Raw genomic sequence first — 16,684 nt, forward strand, 5'->3', positions numbered from 1 at the left:
CCAGGCAGGTCACCAGGTGGGTTGGGGAGGCCTGCCCTCAGAGAAGCTAAGTCACAAGGCACCGAGCACTGGGAAGCTTGGATCTCTGAACAGCAGGAGGCTGGGTCAGGGGCACAGCCTGAGGGGCTTGCTGCCCCTGAGCCCTGCCATTTGATGATGGGATCTATTCACACATCTTCTCTCTGAAGTCAGAAAGTTTTGTCCTGAGAACTTAGGCTATGCTGAGCCCATAGGCAGAGTTCAGTAGCTGGGCTAGAGATCATTCGGAGAAGATGATAAACTAAGTAAAGTTGGGGGTGACAGTTAAGAGTTAACACTGGTACAGCTAGGCACTGACCAATCAAAACAGTCCGAGGCCTTTAGTTCTAGAATAGGGTCTTGAGGCCACCCACTCTGCCAGACATTAACTCCTCGGTCATTGGATCTTGGCAAGGTCCAGAGATGCCCTGAGAGAAGCCAGAGCTGGGAGGTACACTTGGCTGAGGGAGTGGTCAGAGCAGTGGCTCTGTAACAGTAAAAACATTAACTGTAACTGTAGGTCCCTACTCACGTAGGCTGAATACCACAAGGGTATGAGGTTGAACTATAACGAAGAGAGTCAGCCATTTTTCAAAAGCCACTTGTTCTATTTTGAGGGCTTTGTTACAATTAGATAATACAATGCATAACTCTTATTTAACCAGGCACACAGAGACTATAATTTCTCAACGTGGTAAAAATGAATAAGGGCCCCACTGTGAACTCCTCCATGTTGTACAAGCCCTACTTTTACCTCAGGATTCCTGGTATACCTTATGGGAATTATATGACTTTTTGACATACAGATCAAGAGTCTTGAGTGTCAGTTAGCAAATTTTATTTATTTTTTTAGAGAAATATAAATTCAAATACTTCTCTCCTATGTGCTAGAGAATCATCTTGCGCTAATCCTATTTTGGAGGCCATCATACAGCTAACGTGCCTGAATTTCTGCTTTACAAACTTGTAAATCTGAAGTTGCCTTCACATTAGCTTCAGGATGAAAAGAAGCTTCTAGAAGTATTTTTTTAATCCCTGAAATTACCAGTTGCTAAACAGTCATAATTTTTCCCTCAAATACAAAAGAAGTTGGTGGCAATCAGCCAAGAGAAACACTTAGCCTTGTAGAGAGAAGAGGACTATTATTAAAAGCCACAGCGGTCATTAGCAAAGATGATGTCATAATTCAATGCCTGGGCCTCCCTGGGATCCCCGGGGCCAAGAAGAGACGATCACAGTCTTTACCAAGCCAGTGAACAGTCTCCTGCCTAATGGTGTTTGGTGAAAGTGCTCAGTGTCCAGGGTGGGCGGTTTCCTGCAAAATGATCGGGGACCTCAGTGTTGCACCAGCTTGCAAAGCCGGTGGCCAGCACAGGGGATTTATGAACTGGTGACTTTGGGCTTTGATGAAGAAAAAGTGTGGAATTTTATGTGTGAACAGTACTTTGAGAATTCTTTGTGAGTCATACTTTCAAACACAGTGGAGCCTATCTTAGGATAGAACTTTCTTACACCTCCAGCACATCGGAGAGGGGGGGAACAACTCTTCAGGATTTTCACTAAGCTGAGATGTCTTTATTGCTTTTTAAAAACACTGGAGGAGCCCAGTATTCATGGTTTTAGAGATTACAAAACAAAAACAAAGAGAAAATTGGGAGTAACCAAGGAGTCTAACTTTTATTCACTTCTTTATTTTTCTTTCTTTCTTTCCACTTCTCTGCCACCACCTGTGTCCCAACTCACATTTTCTGAGGCCTGTCCACCAAGGCCCTGGTAGGGAAATACGGTAATGGCAACGCATGAAGCCTGTGATCACATCTTGGTTCTGTCACTTGCCGCTAGTCAATGAAATCATGAAGAAATGATTGGCACCAAATGTGCTCACTGATTGTAAGATGCATCCTGGTTAAGAAGCAATGAAATAGAGGCCGCAGCTGGGCAACTTCCAGAGCATGATATAACCTCTCTTGGTTAGCCATCTCCTCTAGAAAGGTTGTAGAACCTCGTCTAGTAGAGGTTGTAAAACCTCCGCACAGTGTGGTTGTAAGAATAAGGTAAGATTGGGTATTTATGAGACCCCCTTTCTTGGAGCTGATGATGGCAACAATCCTAATGTGTGGACGATCAGCATGCGGGCTTGCATCTCCGTCATTACTGAACTCTCTCTAACAGAGCTTGTAATAATCGTAGTAGAGGAGGTATTTTTCAGCTGGCAGGGCAATGCGGGGAGCTCTGGTGTTCAGGGGCTCTGGGGGCAGCTAGACTGCCCTGGGAACAATCTAGCTCCCGCTTACCACGCACAGCCTTCCCCACTTGTGGGAGGAACATTGCGCTACCTGGGGCTCATTGTGGATGCAGGGCTTAACCAGAGTTGCTCCAGGTGCCATCAGCCTCGGATACGATGGCGGCCACACTGACAGAATAAGCAATTAACTAATTAATTAATTAAAAACTGCTCTCAGTCCCCTACAAAACCCCCGTGGAGATTCTGCTCCCTTCCTTGTTGATGTCCTCCACCCGTGGCAGCCACTCAGGAGCTCGCTACTGTCGTCACTCCCAGGACCCTTCATGAGAAAGCCAGGGGCTTCTAGGCTGTGCCGCCCGAGCTCTACACAGAAAAGGTCTTCTTCACACCGTGGGTGGCACTCTATCATGTTGGGATAAAGGTAGGGCAGCTGTGGTCCCCGTGTCTCCCAGTGTCCCTTAGAGAACAGTCCCTGAACTTCGGCCAGCAGACGCTGTCTCCAGAGGGCTTAACAGGCCAGGGAGCAGATTCTGTGACGTCCCACTTGTTCCCCATCTCCCTGCCCGCGCCCAAACCAGAAAAAGCTTGTTTGTGAAAGACTCTGGTAAGAGAATGAAAAGACCAGCCACATACTCAGAGACATAGTTATAAAATACATGTCTGATACAAGATTTGGATCCAAAACACACAAAGAATTCTTTTAAGACAGCTTTACTGAGTTATAATTCACCCATGTAAAGTGTACATCTTAATGGTTTAGGGTATAATATGTTATTAATTCTTTTTTAAAGTTGTGGTAAAGTATAACAGAATTTGCCATTTTAACCATTCTTAAGTGTACAATTAAGTGGCATCAAGTGTATTCACAAAGTTGTCCAACCGTCACCACTGTCCATTTCCAAAGTTTTTCATCATATCCCAAACAGAAATTCTGTAACCCTTAAGCAATAACTTACCCCCTCAGCCCTTAGTAATCTTAATCTACGCCGTCTCTGTGAATTTGCCTATTGTGACATTTCATGTAAGTGGAATCCTGTATTTGTCCTTCCATACCTCGCTTATTTCATTTAGCATGTCATTTTCAGGGTTCACCCACGTAGCAGCATGTATCAGAACTTCATTCCTTTTTACACTTGACTAAATCTTCATTGTTCCTGTATACATTTTGTTTATCTCCTCATACGTTGGGTTGATTCCACCTTTCAGCTATTGTGAATAATGCTGCATTGGATGTTGGTGTACAAGTGTCTATTCAAGTCCTTGTTTTCCATTCCTTTGGGTATATATCTGGGTGTGAGTTGCTGGGGTCATCTGGTAATTCTATGTTTAGCTTTGAGGAACTGCTAAACTATTTTTCCATAGAGGCTGCAACACTTTCCATTCGTACCAGCAGTGTATGAGGGTTTTAATTTTTCCACAGCCTCATCAACACTTGTCATTTACTGTTGTTATTACAGCCATTCTAGTGGGTATGAAATGGTATTTCATTGTAGTTTTGATTTGTATTTTCCTAATGATTAATGATGCTGACCATTTTTCATGTGTTATTGGCCATTTATGTATCTTCTTTGGAGCAATGTATATTCAAGTTATTTATTTGCCCATTTTTCAATTGGGTTGTTTTTTGTTGGTTCTGTTATAGCAATTATTTATAGATTCTAGATATTAAATGCCTTATGTTATTTCCAAATATTTCTCCCATTCTCTAAGTTGTCTTTTCACTTTCTTAATAGTGTCCTTTTTGCACAAAAGTTTTCAAATGAAGTCTATTTACTTAATTTTTCCTTTGTTACTGGTGCTTTTAGTATCACATTGAAGAACTCATAGCTATATCCAAGGTCATGAAGGTTTACCCCTGTGTTTTATTCCAAGAGTTTTGTGATTTTAGCTCTTATACTTAGGTTATTGATCCACTTTTTGTTATTTTTGTATTGAGTATGAGGTAGGGATCCAACTTTATTCTTTTGCATGTGGAAATCCAGTTATCCCAGCACATCTCTTTAAGAGACTGTTCTTTCCCCCATTGAATGGACTCAGCATTCTTGTCAAAAAGCAATTTGCCGTAAATGTATGAGTTTATTTCTGAACTCTTGATTCTATTCTGTTGATCTATTTATCTATCCTTAGGCTAGTACCCTGTTTTGATTATTGTAGCTTTGTGTTACATTTTAAAATCTTCTTTTTTAAAAATGGTTTTTGGGGGCACCTGGGTGGCTCAGTCAGTTAAGCATTCAACTCTTGATTTCTGCTCAGATCATGACTTCATGGTTCATGAGTACAGAGCCCCGGGTCAGGCTCTGTACTGACAGTACGGAGCCTGCTTGGGATTGCCTCTCTCCTCTCTTTGCCCCTCCCCCATCCATGCACACTCTCTCTCTCTCTCTCTCTCTCTCTCTCTTTCAAAATAAATAAATAAATAAATAAACTTAAAATAATGGTTTTGTTTCCTGTCTCACATATAAGTCCTTCATCCATTTTGAGTTTATTTTTGTGAATGGTGTAAGAAAGTGGTCTAGTTTCATTCTTCTGCATGTTGTTGTCCAGCAATTTCTTACTTGACACATCTCCAAAGACAAGGGAATTAAAAGCAAAAATGAACTATTGGGACCTCACGAAGATAAAAAGCTTCTACACAGCAAAGGAAACAATCAACAAAACTAAAAGGCAGCCGATGGAATGGGAAAAGATATTTGCAAATAACATATCGGATAAAGGGCTAGTATCCAGAACCTATAAAGAACTCACCAAACTCAATACCCAAAAAACAAATAATCCAGTGAAAAAATGGGCAGAAGACATGAATAGATACTTCTCTAAAGAAGACATCCAGATGGCCAACAGGCACATGAAAAGATGCTCAACATCACTCCTCATCAGGGAAATACAAATCAAAACCACATTGAGATATCACCTCATACCAGTTAGAGTGGCTAAAATGAACAAATCAGGAGACTGTAGATGGTGGAGAGGATGTGGAGAAACAGGAACCCTCTTGCACTGTTGGTGGGAATGCAAACTGGCACAGCCACTCTGGAAAAGAGCATGGAGGTTCCTAAAAAAATTAAAAACAGATCTACCCTATTACCCAGCAATAGCACTGCTAGGAATTTACCCAAGGGATAACAGGAGTGCTGATGCATAGGGGCACTTGTACCCCAATGTTTATAGCAGCACTTTCAACAATAGCCAAATTATGGAAAGAGCCTAAATGTCCATCAACTGATGAATGGATAAAGAAGTTGTGGTTTACATATGGAATACTAGTTGGCAATGAGAAAGTATGAAATGTGGCCATTTGTAGCAATGTGGATGGAACTGGAGAGTGTTATGCTAAGTGAAATAAGCCATACAGAGAAAGACAGATACCATATGTTTTCACTCTTATGTGGATCCTGAGAAACTTAACAGAAGACCATGGGGGGAGGGCAAGGGAAAAAAAAAAGGTTAGAGAGGGAAAGAGCCAAACCATAAGAGACTCTTAAAAACTGAGAATAAACTGAGGGTTGATGGGGGGTGGGAGGGAGGGGAGGGTGGGTGATGGATATTGAGGAGGGCACCTGTTGGGATGAGCACTAGGTGTTGTATGGAAATCGATGTGACAATAAATTTCATATTAAAAATTAAATTAAATTAAATAATGGTTTTGTTTGTCCAGGGCCCCTTGCTATTGCATATGAATTTGAGGATTGACTTTTCTATTTCTGCAAAAGAGGCCATTTGAGTTTTGATATGGGTTACATTGAAACGTAGATCAAAGAATTGTTCAAACTTAACATTAAGGAAAACAAGCAAAAAAATGGGCAAAAATCTGAGCAGATACCTCACCAAAAAAGGTACACAGACGGAAAATAAGCATATGAAAAAATGCTCACCATTAATATGTCAATAGAGAGTTACAGATTAAAACTACAATAATATGCCATTACAGTTCTATTACAATGACTAAAATTTTAAAAACTGGCAGTACCAAATGCTAGAAAGGATGTGGAGCAATAGAAACTCCATTGCTGCGGTGGGAATGCAAAATAGCACAGCCACTTTAGAAAACAGTTTGGCAGTTTGTGTAAAAAGCTAAACATAGCCTTACCATATGATCTAGCACTTGCACTCCTACGTATTTACTCAATTGATTTGAAAACTTATGTCTGCACAAAAACCTGCACATGAATATTTATAGCAACTTTATTTATATTCACCAAAAACTGGAAGCAACCAAGATTAATAGATAAACGGAGAAACTAGGGGACAGCCAGACCATGGAATGTCCTCCCATGATGAGAAGAAATGAGTTAGGAAGCCGCAGAAATAGATGGATGAACCTTATGTGCTTCTGGCTAAGTGAAATCAGCCAATCTGGAAAGGCTACATACTGTGTGATTCCAGTTGTATGACATTCTGGGAAAGATAAAACTGTACAGACAGCCAAAAAATCAGTAGTTGCCAGAGGTCCAGGGGGAGGAAGGGAGGGATGAATAGGTAAAACACATGGGATATTTAGAGCTGTGAGACTATTTTGCATGATGCCATAATGTTGGATTCAAGACCTTATGCATTTGTCAAAACTCCTACAACTTAACAGTACAAAGAATGGATCTTAATGTATCCAGATTTTTTTCCAAATAATTTAATAGGCTACTGGATCAAATGCACACTGTAACATGAGAATACAACTGTGTTATATCATACATAAATGTATGATACAACCTCAGTGAAGGAGTGGAAGGAAAAGTGCTGACCTAAGTAGCTGTGGAAATAAGTGAAGTTTGGAAGACTAAAGGCAAAAGGAACAGCTTATAAGCACTATAATCTAGTGTATTAAGTTATTTCCCATGGTGGCATGGGTTAACAATTCTGATACCAAATGTGTATACTGGAATTGAGTAATTAAGTACATGGGTGGCAGGTGGTGGGAGCTTAGTCTCTCAATGGTGCAGTAAGAATTTACAGATTAGCAAAGTGATGAGGCTAGAATGATCCATGCAGTAATGGATTAGAGATATTACTATGAAGTTATGTTTAGCTTAATATAGATTCATTTCCTTGCTCCTTCAGCTGAGAGGGACTAGAAACAATAAAACCCCAGTAGTAAGTAGCACATGTATTGAGTAGTGGTTTCCAATGCCATGTTTCAAAGAAGGAATTAGGTCTCCTTGAATCAATGGCTGATTCTAGGACCGGAGCAGGCTATAACATAAAAGGTGATCCTAGATCATCTTGTGCCAGAAAGTAAGAAGTAGATGAAAGAAAGAGAGAGAGAAAGAGATGGAGGGAGGGAGGCAGGAAGAAAGTGAGAGAAAGAAAAGAGAAGAAAAGAAAAAGAAAGAAAGAAGGAAGGAAGAGAGAGAAAGAGAAAGAGAGGAAGGAAGGAAGAGAAAGAGGGAGTGAGGAGGAAGGAATTAGGGGAATATGTCAAAGGGACACAGGAGCCATCTGAAAGAGTTCCCAATGGCCAAAGCTGGAACAATTTGAGCAACAAAATAAATATTGGATTATAACCCAAAGTATAAAATAAGTACCCATGAGTCCATTCTAATATAAATAAATGATTGAATAAATAAATGGGGAGAAGAGACAAATCTTGCATGCAGAAGATTCCAAAAAAAGTCACTTTACGGTGGAGAACCCTGACAAGCACTACCCAGCCAGGTGATCAGGGTCGCGATCAAGGTTGATATCAACAGTGATAAATCGTGTTGACAGTATGTATCTTGATCTGATGTGTAAAATGGCACTTTGTGTCTTCCTTCTAAAAACCCACAACCCCAGTAGAGTCATGAAAAAAACATCAGACATATTCCATAGAAGGGTATTGTATGAAATACATGACCAGTACTCCTCAAAACTCTCAGTCATCAAAAACAAGGAAGGTCTGATAAACTGTCAGACAGAGGAGCCTAAGGAGACATGATCACTAGATGTAGTGTGGGATCCTGCAAAAAGAACAACAGAAAGGGCCATAGGTAAAAACTAAGGAAGGCTATGGGACACCTGTGGCTCAGTTGGTTGAGCGCCTGAGTCTTGATTCCAACTCAGGTCATGATCCGAGGGTTGTGGGATTGAGCCCTGCATCAGCCTCCACGTTGAGCATGGTGCCTACTTAAGATGCTCTCTCTGCCCCACCCCCCGCCCCTCTTCCCTGCTCATTTGCTCTCTAAAACAAAAAAAACCTCAAGGAAGCCTGAAAAAACTATGGCGTTTGCTTCATAATAATGTGTCACTATAGGTTCTTTAGCTCTAACAAATGTATTGAAGTGATAGACGATATTAATAATAGAAATTGGCTGAGGGGATATATGGGAACTCTCTGTACTGTCTTCTCATTTTTTCTGTAAATCCAAAATTGTTCTAAAAAATAAAACACATTTTTAAAAAAAAACCAAAAACTAACCAAAAAAACTGACCACGTAGATATTTTCCTCATTCTTCCGGGAAGAATCTGAAACTCAGAAGAATCCAAGTACTTGGCACAAGATTGCCCGTCATTTAAATGGCAGAGGTGGGATTCAAATGCAGGGCCCACTGTTGAATCAGTGACTTTTGCCTGTCTGTGGATGGAACCTTTCTGTTCTGTAGTTTTACACATATCCCTTCATGTGTGTGTGTTTCTTTCTTGTTCTTCCCAGGGGATGGCCTTTACACTTGAAGAAAGGCTGCAGCTTGGAATCCACGGCCTGATCCCCCCCTGCTTCCTGAGCCAGGACGTCCAGCTTCTCCGGATCATGAGATACTATGAGCGGCAGCAGAGCGACCTGGACAAGTCAGTGCCTAGATCTGCTCTCTCTACTCGAGCCACAGGCTGAGCTGTTTCTTGTGGCCTGTACAAGGTTCTCTTGGTTCTCTGCAGCAGGGAAAGGCTGAGAGCCCTGAGACATCCCAGACCCAGCCCTGTCTTCCACAGGGTGGTGGTCTCCCTGAGGGACAGGTCTTGTTATGATAGAGGCACCGTAGACATGTCTTGGGAGAACTGGGAAGGGAGACTGACGTTCAACCAGTGGAATCTGGTTGGGCCTCTGGAAAGTGATGGTATCTGAGTCAGCCGGAGAAGCACTGATGGGACTTCAGCAGATGGCACTGGGGTTCATGGAAGGCATTTCCCTCAACAGGGAGAAGGGGAGCAAAGGGGAGAAGGGTGGTACATGGCCCAGGTTCCTACGGTAAGGGGAATGTGTGGGAGAAGAGGGGAAATGCACAATGACACCTCCGAAGGGACCTCGGATGTCATATGTTAGAGCCGTTAATAACCCTGCCTCCCCTCTGGGTTCTCCCATTGAGGATACTACACGAAGAGCCAAATGAGGGATCACAGGGTCAGCTTTGTCAGTTTTTACTAAAGAAGGTGGTGACCTCCCACGTCACATGGCTGTGAATTAGTACAGCCAGGATTTGAACACAGTTCGCTCCAGAGTCTGCTCTTAATTGCTCTGCTGTGCCATAGCTAAGAGGCATTAGAGCTCAGTGGCTATAAGACTAGACTCTAGTATTAGACTGACTTCAAATCCTCATTCTATCACTTAACAGCAAAACTTACTCAGCCCCTCTGGTTCATTGCTCATCTGTACCATACCAGTGGTATCTAACTCATAGGGTTATGATAAGGCTTAAATGCATTAGTATTTGTAATGTGCTCAGAATAATTACATAGTAACTGTGACTTACAACAATAGGCACTGTGCAAAAGCGTGCAAAAATAAATACGGCGCCTTGCTGGGCTCCGGCAGAAATGTGGGGAGAAGATAAGAGACCCCCCCATACATCTGTAGAGCTTAATGGCCAAGACTTTGGGTCATTGATGGTGTGGCTGTCCCCCTCAGCAGGATGTCAGATCCTGCACCTGTCTTCCCATGCTTCCCCCATAGAGTCCATGTTTTCTAAATTGTAGTGAATAATGAAAGCTCTGCTTCCCCCTTCCCTCTATTCCGGAACAGGTAAACTCTGTGGGTATCACTCCCATTAACTCCAAGGCCATACTGCAGCCCAGGTCGAATATTCTTTCCTTCTTGTTTATTCCACTCAGTAGTCTAACTATGTCACCCTGAAGACCAAACCAGAAAGTACAGGATTAATCCAACCAACAGCATTACACATGCTCTAACTTTGAACAATCTGAACTTCCCCTGTTTGTTAAATTTACAAAGAATTAAAGTCTAATGTGAAATCCTTTTTCCTAAGAATTAAAAGTCCTAAATCCTTCCCTGTCCCCAGTTTTTTTCAGCTAGATAGACTTTACTCATATGCCTGGGAAGACATGCCAGGCTCAGGGAGCAGGGGACGTGCCTGATACTGGCTGCTCTACAGGGCTTGCTCCTGATGGTCTGTTGACTCCTCTGACCCACTCATTCCCAGAGTCCCTTATTTCAGCAGGCGCTCAGGGAAATGCTAAGGAAGCTCCCTGGCTTCTTTTCAGTAAGGGTAATGGTATGCTGGTAAATTTATAGTAACTGGTTCTGGGGCATGAGGAGAACCCTGATTTATAGCATTGGCCAATTTCCATGATATAAATACTCCCAACCATGACCGATTTCAAGTTATCAACTTGACATCACTGGATGCAGAACTGGGAAGAGATGAGTGCAAATGGCTACTAAGTAAGGGAATGAGCTCAGAACACTAGTAACGAGCTGAGATCCTGGCTACGCAAGCAGAAATCCTCCCTTCCTTCTAAAACACTGTTTTTAGTTCTAGACCAGGGCCTTTGGTAGGGAAGAGGCTGAGGCCCCAGGAAGTCACATGACTTCCCCAGAGTCACAGTGCTAGTTAACAGCAGAATTGGGGTTCAAACCCAGAACCCTGATACCATGCCCAGGGATCATTCCCCTCTGGGTACCTCTCTCCCACCCCATTCCATGCCAGGGCTCAAGTGCCTCCATACTCTCCTACACTCTTGTCCAGAACGGGTGTGATATCAGTAGTCACCAACACCTCACCTTGAATTTCAACCCTTGGGTTTTTTTCCCCCAGGGTTTTTGCGTTTTCAGGACTCTGAATGAAAGGCTTTTTTCCTGGCTTACTGATTTCAGGCTTCAGGGAATAGGTAAGAAAGAGATTTTTTTGGAGCACACCTCCTGAGGTCAAGTGGTACTCAGCCACTCGGGGAGCTCTGCTGTGACAGGGACCAGCCCTTTGTAGTGGGAAAGTCCAGCTCTGGTGTATTCTGTATTTTCCTCGACTCTATGCCACCTCCAGTATATTATTATTTTTTTCTTTTTAAAATTTTTTTAATGTTTATTTTTGAGAGAGAGAGAGAAATAGAGACAGCACAAATGGGGGAGGGGCAGAGAGCGAAAGGGAGACACAGAATCTGAAACAGGCGCCAGCCTCTGAACTGTCAGCACAGAGCCTGATGAGGGGCTCGAACTCTGACTGGCGAGATCATGACCTGAGCGAAAGTCAAGGAGCTTAACTGACTGAGCCACCTAAGCGCCCCTATGATTTTTTCATTCAGTAATGTCCACACAGTAATAACATAACTAACCATCTTGCATCATGGTTGTGATTCTGGAGTCAGATTGCTTAAGTTCAAATCTATTTCATTTCTCTGTGCCTTACCCTCCTTATCTCTAAAACAGCCAGAATTATAGGACATACCTCACAAATCTTTGGGGGTTTTAAATGAGTTAATGTAAAATGTTTAGAATAGTGTCTATGCCATGAATAATGATAAGTACTATAAGGCAGACAATATCCTCCACATTTTACAAGAAATGAGACCCATGCTTAGGGGAGATAGTGATTTGCCCATGAACGTGCCGTTGTAAGTAGCTGAGCAGGAGCCCTGGGTCTTTGCATCAAGGGACCTCTGCACTGCCACTATGGTGCTCATGTGACCAGTGTGATTCTCGTCTCCCTTTCCAAGGTACATCATTCTCATGACACTCCAGGACCGGAACGAGAAGCTCTTCTACCGAGTGCTGACGTCAGACGTGGAGAAATTCATGCCCATCGTGTACACCCCCACCGTGGGACTGGCCTGTCAGCACTATGGCCTGACCTTCCGCAGGCCCCGGTGAGCCATCCTGGGGCGTGGGCTCAGGGAGGGGCTGTCTCATGTTGGGGAATCTATTCTTCCCTCTGGCCTTGCTTAATGGGACTCTGGAGGCTATTCCTGGTTGAGCCAAAGGCTCGACAAGACATTTGATCTTAAGCTCTTGCTCAGGAAATTACCCCACGCCCAGAGAAATGAGCTGAGAGAGGGTCTAGCAAGGGAATAACAGAGCCCCTCCACCTCCCAATGATAAATGCGCAACATGTTGTTCAAAGTTGGCCTGAAAGGTATTTCAGATTGTTTTTCTCTCATTATCTACCTACCACCTACCCCCTCTCTTGTCATCTCCACAGTGCCGACGGCTCTCTTGCCAGTTCGGGCCAATGAATAATGGAGTGTTGGATACCAAAGACTGAATTCTTTTGCTGACTCAAAGAAGCAGTATTCCTTCATTTGGGCTTGACTCAGATTCCACTTAAAATGTCATTTTATTAGACAAAAATTTGGCACTACAGTTTCTTTCAGAGCCAAAGAATTTAGAGGGCAGTCTTTCTAAAAAGATTGCTTGTGTTTTTTTTTTCATGATGAGTTCAGAATATATATTTTTAAAAATGTATAAAAAAGGAAAAATGAGTGTTTTCCAAAGATCCTCAGTGCAAGGTGCCTGGTTATTATCAATACATATTTCTAGCACTGCTGATAAAAGATTGGCCTGGGTTTATTATATGTAATGGAACACTGTTTTAGTCTGTGTTAGAATATGTTAAGATACAGTGTGCTGTGCACTGATGTGTAATTTATGTTTGCATAGAATTTATAAATCTGTGTTTATAAATCCTTTGGTATATGAGGAGCATGTAATCATGGATCTAGAACATCTTTTGTTGATTTGGAAAAACATTCTTCCAGTTGTGAAGCCAGCATTTGGGATGAGCCTGCCGCCTGAGCACGTGGAGGCCCTGATGCCGGTTCTCTTCCTCTTCTGGCCCCACTGTCACCTTTGGCCAAGGGGCAGTGTGTCACATCTCACTTCTTGCGGTGGGGGTGGGGTCCAGCTGTTGAAGCAGACCTGACCTCATCACTCAGAGCAGCCATGGGGTGTCTGAATGGCTCAGTCAGTTAAACGTCCGACTCCTGATTTTGGGCTCGGGTCATGATCTCATGGTTCGTGGGATTGAGCCCTGCCTCAGGCTCTGTGCTGAGCGTGGAGCGTGCTCAGGATTTTCTCTCTCTCTCTTCCCCCTCCCCACTCACTTACTGTCTCTGTCTCTCTAAAAACAAAGTAAATAAACTTAAAAAAAAAAAAGGAGCCATTCTTCTGCAGTCCTATGGGGGGACTGCACCCAGACCCTGTAGCAGTGGTCTTCAACCTGCCTTTTTCAAGAGGAAAGAGACTCCTTTTCTCTTACTCTCATTCTGAAACCAGTAGTGGCAGAGACCTTGGGAGCTGGTAGAACATTTCTAAAGGATGTAGGACCCTGTTTACTTGCCAGTTCTTACTCAGAAATGATCCTCCCAGGTCCTCCCTCCTGCAGAGTGCAGGTCAGCTCATTTCCCTCCTCCAAGGCCATCAGCAGCCTCCAAGTCTTAAAGAAACAAGTCCAGCACTTTGATGAAAGTAAGCTTATCACATCCCAGCTCCGGCTCAGAAATCCCATGCTCTGGCTACACTGATCTATTCCTCATGTCCAAGTACGTCTGGTGCTCTAATCCTCTGTGCCTTTGCACATGTGTTCCTCTCTGCCTCAGACATCTGCATTCTCTTCTTTCCTTGTTCTCTGTCCATCAGAATTGTTGCTAGCCTTCAAGGTCACCCAAGAGTCAGCTTCTCTGCCCTCCCTGACCCACCAGGGCTGAACTCCTCACTCCTTCCTCTGCCTCCCCCTCAATTCATTACACGTAGTTCCATTCCATAGTTACATTTTTTGTGCTTCATGTTTTTAATTATTTGTATATCAGCCCCCTCTACCAGAACACAAATTTCTTGAGGCGTTAGTCAATACGTCAGATCCATTTGCATATACTAGACCAGTACTTGGCAAGCACCTGACACTCCGATGGAAAGTAGCATTGTGTACTGACTAGAAAGAGCTATGTCTTTGCTGTCAGCCCTGACTTTTAGTCTCCTTGACCTTGGGCAATTTCCTTATCTTCTCTCAGCCTTAATTTCCACATTTGTAAAATGAAGGTAATAATACTACCTATATCAACTAGTCATTGTGAGGGTAAAATGTGATGTGTGGATTAGGTATCTGTCATACATGTGAGTGTTTATTTGTCTTCAGTGACTGTTGTAGGAGGAAGGAAAAATTGCTACATGTAGAGTCATACATACACACTTTTACATTTTTAAAAAGAAAATTGAGTCATTGAACATTTAATGAACTCACACGTTTAACTACAGACACAATTGGACTCTTCCAGAACCTACTGTTTCCTGAGGTCCTTCAGCCCTTATGACATGGCTCACTGCCTGCACTGGCTGGCCACTGAGGTCCTGTGGAAATGCAAGGCTATCCCACTCCCAGGCTACAGTCTAGACTGTAGATTTGGTTGTTGGTTCCGGATGAACCAGTTACTAGGATCAGGATCCTGCACATACAACAGGTTCTTAAGGTAGACTTTGCCTCCAGAACCCACTCTAGAATCCAGGGAACACACAAAACTGAACTTGAGTTAACGAACACTTATTGATGGAATTTGAAGTAGGGTTCATGGGCAAATGGCCAAGAAAATTCTTGAGATGTCTTTGGTGCAAAAAGGTGATTTTACTAAAGCACGGGGACAGGACCTGTGGGCAGAAAGAGCTGCACTAGGGTTGTGAGGAACAACTGATTATACTCTCAAGTTTGTGCAGGGAGGGGAGGTATAGTAACATAAGTCTCCAAGGAATTTCTGGATGCTGGAAGCAAGGTCTCATAGGACCCTAAAGATTTAGCTATTGTCAAGATAAGGTTGCTTTTAGTTTTTAAGGAAGTGTAAACATTAAGGCATTAAGGCAGCCATAAGCTTCTTGGGGAGCGTTACACGCTGCATGTCTCTGACATCTATCAGTGGGCTGCAGCCTATAATAAGGGAATTTAATTTGAACTGCATTTCTCTTCCCTTTGTTTCCCTCATCACTGATGGAGCAACTACTAGGTGCTGGGCATCATGTTACATGCTGTGAAATTACCCCCCAAAGAACAAAATATGGTTCTTGACCTCAAGCACAGTGAAGGGCCAGGCAATAATGATATAAGTTAAATATAACAAAAGTTTAAAAAATAAGAGATTTAATAGAGACAAAGAATTACAGGAGTCCATGGGAGAGAGAAATTTCTTTTCCCTGGAGGTGTTAGGAATGCTTCACAGAAGAGATGATATTTGAGCTGGTCCCTGAAGGTTGGATAGGAATTCTGTGGGTAAAGAAGAAGGGAATGGCCATTCCAGGAAAGGGCTTGGTATTATAGGTTTTATAGACACCTGGGTGGTCAGCTCACTTGGGTATCTCCCCACCTCCTGTGCCTGGCAAGGAGGGTCAGGGGAGGGGAGATAGGCTTTTACATCCATTGGCTCATAATGGATCCTCCCAATGTCCTGTCAGGTTAGTCTGGGAACAGTACCTCCATTTCACAGATGAGGAAACTGAGGTGGCCAGAGGAAAGGAACTTGTGTAAGATCTAACTGGTAGTTAGAATTCTGGCTACCAGAGTCAGGGAAAGCCACACCAAAGAGATGACATTTGAGCTGGGCTGTAAAAGATGAAAGCAAAGAATTGAGACAAAAAGCATTTGTTTACAGTGATCCAGGCACACCCTTCTCTCCCTTGCTAGAATGCAAGTCCTCTAGGACCCCACGGTGGGTGAAACAGGAGAATAGAGGGGTAGGAGAATTGGCCAGTGGCTCTGCCCAAAAAGAGGAACGAGCTTGGTCTCCTTCCCACGACACAAGGTGTTTGGAGTCACAGGGAGAGCTGTGTCCACTTGGACCCAGGCCCCATTGGCAGTTCTCCAGTGGCTCAGCAATGGAGAGGGGCATGGTGGCAGAGTGGGGGTTCATATGGGTGGAAACAAGGCTCTGCCAACCACTTGAGCCCAGAGAACCAGGCCAGCCCTGAGTGAGGGCCGTCGGGGTACTACAGAAGCTGGACACACAGTGGGGAAAACAAGAGTGCCATGGTCCCAGCCCAAGATGTGCAGTTGAACTGGAGCAGGAAAAAAGCATCATAGTAATGCATAACTGTTTGCTGAAGGTCAGGCACATCCTAAAATCTTTGCATATTAACTTATTTAATTCTCACAATCCCCTAAGAGGTAGTTACTACTGCCATCCCATTTGTAGATGGAAACACTGAGACACAGAGAAATAACTTGTCCCAAATCACACAGCTCATAACCAGCAAAGCCAGAACTCAGACCCACACAGTCTGAACTAGAACGTGGACAGGTAACCACCGC

General features: G+C 43.3%; 1 protein-coding gene across 1 annotated transcript in view; it reads left to right on the top strand.

The window, feature by feature from the left end:
* ME3 (malic enzyme 3) overlaps nt 1-16,684 on the top strand; it is a 185,003-nt gene that overhangs the window by 76,059 nt on the left and 92,260 nt on the right. The window contains exons 2-3 of the mRNA XM_047071453.1: nt 8,887-9,020; nt 12,117-12,266. Of these exons, the coding sequence (XP_046927409.1) occupies nt 8,887-9,020; nt 12,117-12,266 (284 nt within the window). The remainder of the gene's footprint in view (nt 1-8,886; nt 9,021-12,116; nt 12,267-16,684) is intronic.

This window comes from Lynx rufus, unplaced genomic scaffold (genome assembly GCF_022079265.1).
Source record: "Lynx rufus isolate CCGP_SWC_20201006 ecotype Redwood Valley unplaced genomic scaffold, mLynRuf1.p SCAF_9, whole genome shotgun sequence".
In the NCBI taxonomy this organism is placed as follows: Eukaryota; Metazoa; Chordata; class Mammalia; order Carnivora; family Felidae; genus Lynx; species Lynx rufus.